This window comes from Zerene cesonia, chromosome 1 (assembly GCF_012273895.1).
Source record: "Zerene cesonia ecotype Mississippi chromosome 1, Zerene_cesonia_1.1, whole genome shotgun sequence".
NCBI lineage: Eukaryota > Metazoa > Arthropoda > Insecta > Lepidoptera > Pieridae > Zerene > Zerene cesonia.
The window spans coordinates 2,672,126-2,677,247 of record NC_052102.1 but is presented as its reverse complement, the minus strand read 5'-3'; the positions used below and the strand labels follow the sequence as shown (position 1 = coordinate 2,677,247).

Genomic DNA, 5,122 nt, shown 5'->3' with positions numbered 1-5,122 from the left:
AGGCTATCATCAATAGCGAAGGCACTTTGAGTAAAATTTACTAATCGCAGTCCTTACAAATTGATCGTGGCTACTTAAATTGTTAGTTTAGTGCTTCGCTTTAGTATTTTGCTCTTACTTATATATAGTATGGAAAAATAAATATGGATTAACTCAATCGATGTTTGAATAAAGCCAAACCATTTCGTCTATTTCATCAAATACTTAATTCATTTTGATGAGGCTACTGCAGTATAGGAACTAATATATATATTGATACGGAATAAATCGAATAATTTCTTACTTATTATAAAAATTTACAAATGTATGAACTATTTGCATTGCTTTATCGTACCCATTGCGTTTCTCTATTTGAACAATGAACATATCAGGACATTACGAGGCTACTATTCCTTTAAAAAATCAATTAATTACCTCTGCACATCTTCTCACCATTAGCGCCATTCGAGGAACGTCATAAAACGTAAATCTGTTTATAATTCAAAATCTCAGACAATAGCAACTTGCTATAAACTTGTGATAATTATCAGAGGTCAGAGCCAACAGTGCAGAACGCTATGTGGGGAAGCCGTTTTTATCATGTGAAGACATTTCCAAGACGTTCCCACAGCACTGATTCCTTGATTAACTCTGATTCATAATCGACTAATTACACTTGACCCTACTTACATTAAATTAATATCATATTTAAGATAATACCGTGGGAATATTCTAATCACGTTAATTTTGTTCAAAAATATAATATATGTAGTTCTTGGTTTTATCTAAATATTATACGTTAAATTGAATGATAGAACACTTAAATAATAAAATGCGGCGATTAAGGATTTAAATGTAATAAAAAACGGAATTGTTTAAATTCAGATTTATTAAAATATTCATGTTTCAAAATGACAGTAATATTTCTGAGACATGACTCAAATACCAAAAGGTAAAGAAATATCGATAAACCAAATACATCGACGGATTCAGAGTGCGCCAATCAAGACCAATTTCCTCATACTCCACACAAATAAATGGTAATCACATTATTTAAACGTCTTTTCCTACAAAAATATTTATATATTTTGTACTTCTTATAAAACTTTCCACTTGGAATGTTCAAAATCACGCTCTTATAATATAAATATCGTTATTAGCAAATTTTGTAAAAATTTTATCAGCACAATAAATACATCCGTCTAGATAATGTACTATGCACTACATCTAGCTTAATTAACTACATTGTTCATTAGTATCTCGGAAATATACATACATACAATGAATACTACGCAACTAACAGATGTGTTACAGTGCTCGAAGTTCGTCTTAACAGGAACCATAGATAACACAAACTAACGTCGCATAGTCTTCACGAAATGAGACAATTAATTATCAGCGTACAATTTACATTCATTTTTTTAATGTCGTTCAACAAATGGATGAATGGGATACCTAAACTATAAATGTTGATCATTCAAAAGTGAAACCGAATTATGTAGAACGAAGCTGATCATTTGCATTCACATAAATATAACTCGTTTAATCTTGTGTCAATTACCCCGTAGTAGCTAATACATAACAGTAAAAATCATCGACTTTAAGAAGCCAACAAGAAACTTGTTTGGGGCTCGCTTTAATATATTAAAAGTACTTCCTAGGTTTCTCGAATGTCAAAAAAATTATCACATTCAAATAGATTTTATGCTACTTTGGTTCTTAACTTTATTACAATAAATTTAAATAATCTATGTGCGTATCTGTAAATTTGATGAATGGAAACGTATGGTCTGTTTTCAGTTGTTGAACGTATAGTAAATGGTATTTTTAATAAAATTGACTCTCTTGTTATACCAAGGCGGTAACAATTATATAATAATAGCATTTGATCCTATTGATACCCTGATCGATTAAAATTATAATTGTTACAAAAGCGTTTATGGTACGTAATACGTATATAATATAGACTTCTAAATTAAATTGACAAATGTAATTAATAATCTTACTTAATATAATACATTGTTTCGATACTAAAAGAGACTTATTTTAGAAGCGTTTTGGTGTTATAATCTCAAACCTAAGTTAGGTTCACAACTACATCGTTTATATTAAAATTTATAAAGCTTACCATTTTTTGTGGACATCAGTAGTAATATAATTATTTCTAACGTATAGTATGTTGAATAAAACAATGGTTTACAATTACTGAATAAACACATAATCATTTTACAGTCAAGTGTTGTTTTAGACTTAAGAAAATTAAATACCAAACGTGTACTAAGCGTTATAAAACTCTTTTGATTGTCTATTAAAAAAAAACTTAAACGTATAAATATTGTTGAAACGCTGTTCTTTGCACCACATATAAATGGACATGAACAACGAAACTAAAGCATTTTCCCAGGCTGATAAAAACACAAGGCGATATAAATTTGTAACAATTCACTTATCTCGGTTTATTGCGAATACACCACCAGATAATATTAAAATTAAATTCGTTTAATTAACAGTGGTGTTCATATCATATCACAATACAATTGTTTAAAACCATTCCCATGGTGTCTGTAAATAAATAAAACGTGTTGCGTCTCCGTAAGCAGCGAACGAAAACAATTATCATTTCAAATGCAAATCAAAATCTAGACGATCTCTTGATATCAAAGATAAACGAATTAAAAGCGAATATTTCAGATTAATAGTTGTGATACCACGTGAATGTCAGGATGTTCACATGTCTCGGGCCGCTCACGCGGACGGTGGAGTCGCTAATAAGATTGTCACAGCTAACAGGATATTTACAAGTGACATCTTGGAGGCAAGCAGCTATTTATTGATCAGTATTTATTGAAATCGTATCAACAATGCGCATCAAATGATAGAAGAAATTGAGCATCATTACTAAACGTATATTCAACAGAATTCTAATTCTTGAAAATCATTAAATAAAACAGCGGGAAATCCTAAAATATATCCCGGCGTAGAATAAACACCTGGACTCGCGCTACAAAATTGTCCGATGCAAAACTCTGCCTACGCGTCTATTAGGCGGTTTACTAGTTAGCGTGTTCAATTTATATTGAACACTACTGCGACGACATAAGGTGTTATTTTGGACGTTTATTCATTTTTGACGAGCTTCTATTAGGCGACTATGAGTCCAGTTGTTTATAAAACGTCAATGCGCGCAGATCACTCACCGATCCACTAGAACCGCTGGCGTATTCTTTGGAGATTACAGAGTAGGCGATCACTGCAGGCTGTCGTCGTCCAGCCTGCAGTGGTTCGGCTATTGCAGGCTGTTGTCCGGCAGTCTGTGGCTGTTGTGCGCGTCGTGGTGCCACTGCTCCGGCCGCATGACGTCATCGACCGGCGGGCAGATGGGCCGCGGGCCCGGCTCCGGCGTATACGTGAACGTGAGACCGGTCGCATATATTATACCGTCGTTCCTCACTAGAGATACGGGCACCTGGAGATGGGACATACTTCTTCTTACCCATTGTACGAGCGTTTTTTGAAAGAACTGGACTCGAATGCTGAACAGCAGCATGACAAGTTATCGGATGTATTTGCAAATTACTCAATCTACACGAACCCAGAAAACTACGCAAAAACACATTCTCAAGATTTCTGCAGCGAGATCATGTAATAAATACACAAATATTATTCGTATTCTATTTTAGGCAAAGCGCCAACATATTTGAAGACGACGAGACCGACAGCAAACTCAATTGTATTCCCATTTCCATCGCTACAAACACTTTATATGCATAGTCCTGCTAATATTATGAATTGTTGCTCTTTCACGTGAAAGCCATAGAACGGATTTTGTTTCAGCACGACTCGTATTATATAAAGCTTGCAGTTACAGTCACTCACCTGGGTGGGCTGTCGGACCCACAACCACTGTCCCCTGAACTGCGATATATCCGGCACCACGCAGAGCATAGACTCTGCACAGCGATACATGGTCTCAGCTTCCACATCCCCGAACCAGACCTGCAGCGAGGGCGTGAAGTTGTCCCCGGCCAGCTCCAACATCGCGACGTCCCCACCACCGTTCAGGTTCAATGAATGGACTAGAGGCACGGGCGTCACTGGTGACCTGTGGAATGATTTGCTATATTAGCATCCAGCTGCGGTTTCACACGCGTAAATGATTTTTGCTTGAATCCCAATGCTCCACTGGGAATATTGCAATAAAAAGTAGCCTTAAGTTTTTCCTTTTAATATCAGCTAGCTGCCAGTGATATTCCAGTCAAAAACCGTTCCAGCCGTTCCAGCCGTTCCAGACATTAGAGGGAACAACCAGATAGACACAAAGAAAAATGCATTTTGGTACAAGTATAAGTAGCGTGTAACACATCTACATTGTGTTTCGTAAAAATCGATTTATTATATACTAGTTTTTCGCCCGCGTAGAATTCGCTTATATCGCGCGACATGGTAAGGAATATTTTTTTCGCATTAAAAAGTATCGTTTGTTCTTTCCCACGTTTAGCTCCATCTTCATACCAAGTTTCATCAAAATCGGTTTGACAATAACAAACTTTCATACAAACTTTCATCCCCTCTTTCAACCCTTTCTACCCCTTTTTCGCGATAAAAAGTATCCTATGTCCTTTCCCAAGTTCAGTTCTATCTTCATACCAATTTTTTTCAAAATCGATTCAGTGGTTTGAAAGCGTAACAGGCAGACCGACTGACAGACAGACAGACAGACAGACAGACAGACAGACAAACAGACAGACAGACAGACAGATAGACAGGGTTACTTTCGCATTTGTAATATTAGTAGGGATTATAACAGAATTTTTAAATACAATTTGATTTATTAGTATAAACTACGAGTATATACTATAGGCGCACAATTTTACTTCTTTTTATCATTATTTTAGTCATTATTTTATTGGTCTGTTACATCTATTATGATTGACTAGCCGCGCCCCGCGGATTGCGTGAAAGAGCAACAAACACACACACACACACACATCCTTACAAACTTTCGCATTTATAATATTAGTCGGATAGGATTTGCACTTATATAGTTTATCTGAGGAAAAGTTTCTAACATTGTATGCTTTTAGGAAATATTCTTCGAAAGCACTTGTTTTCACAAGCAAAAACCTACTGAGGAGCCATCGTC

The 5,122-nt window shown here is 35.5% G+C and overlaps 1 protein-coding gene across 1 annotated transcript; it reads right to left on the bottom strand.

Annotated features, from left to right (window-relative positions):
* Positions 1-850: 850 nt before the first annotated feature.
* LOC119829817 (suppressor of hairless protein) lies at positions 851-4,113 on the bottom strand. The gene is made up of 2 exons (XM_038352550.1): positions 3,856-4,113; positions 851-3,445 (listed from the first exon to the last, which is right to left on the bottom strand). The coding sequence occupies exons 1-2, from the start codon at positions 4,015-4,017 to the stop codon at positions 3,266-3,268; spliced, it is 342 nt and encodes a 113-aa protein (XP_038208478.1). The 5' UTR covers positions 4,018-4,113; the 3' UTR covers positions 851-3,265.
* Positions 4,114-5,122: the final 1,009 nt, after the last annotated feature.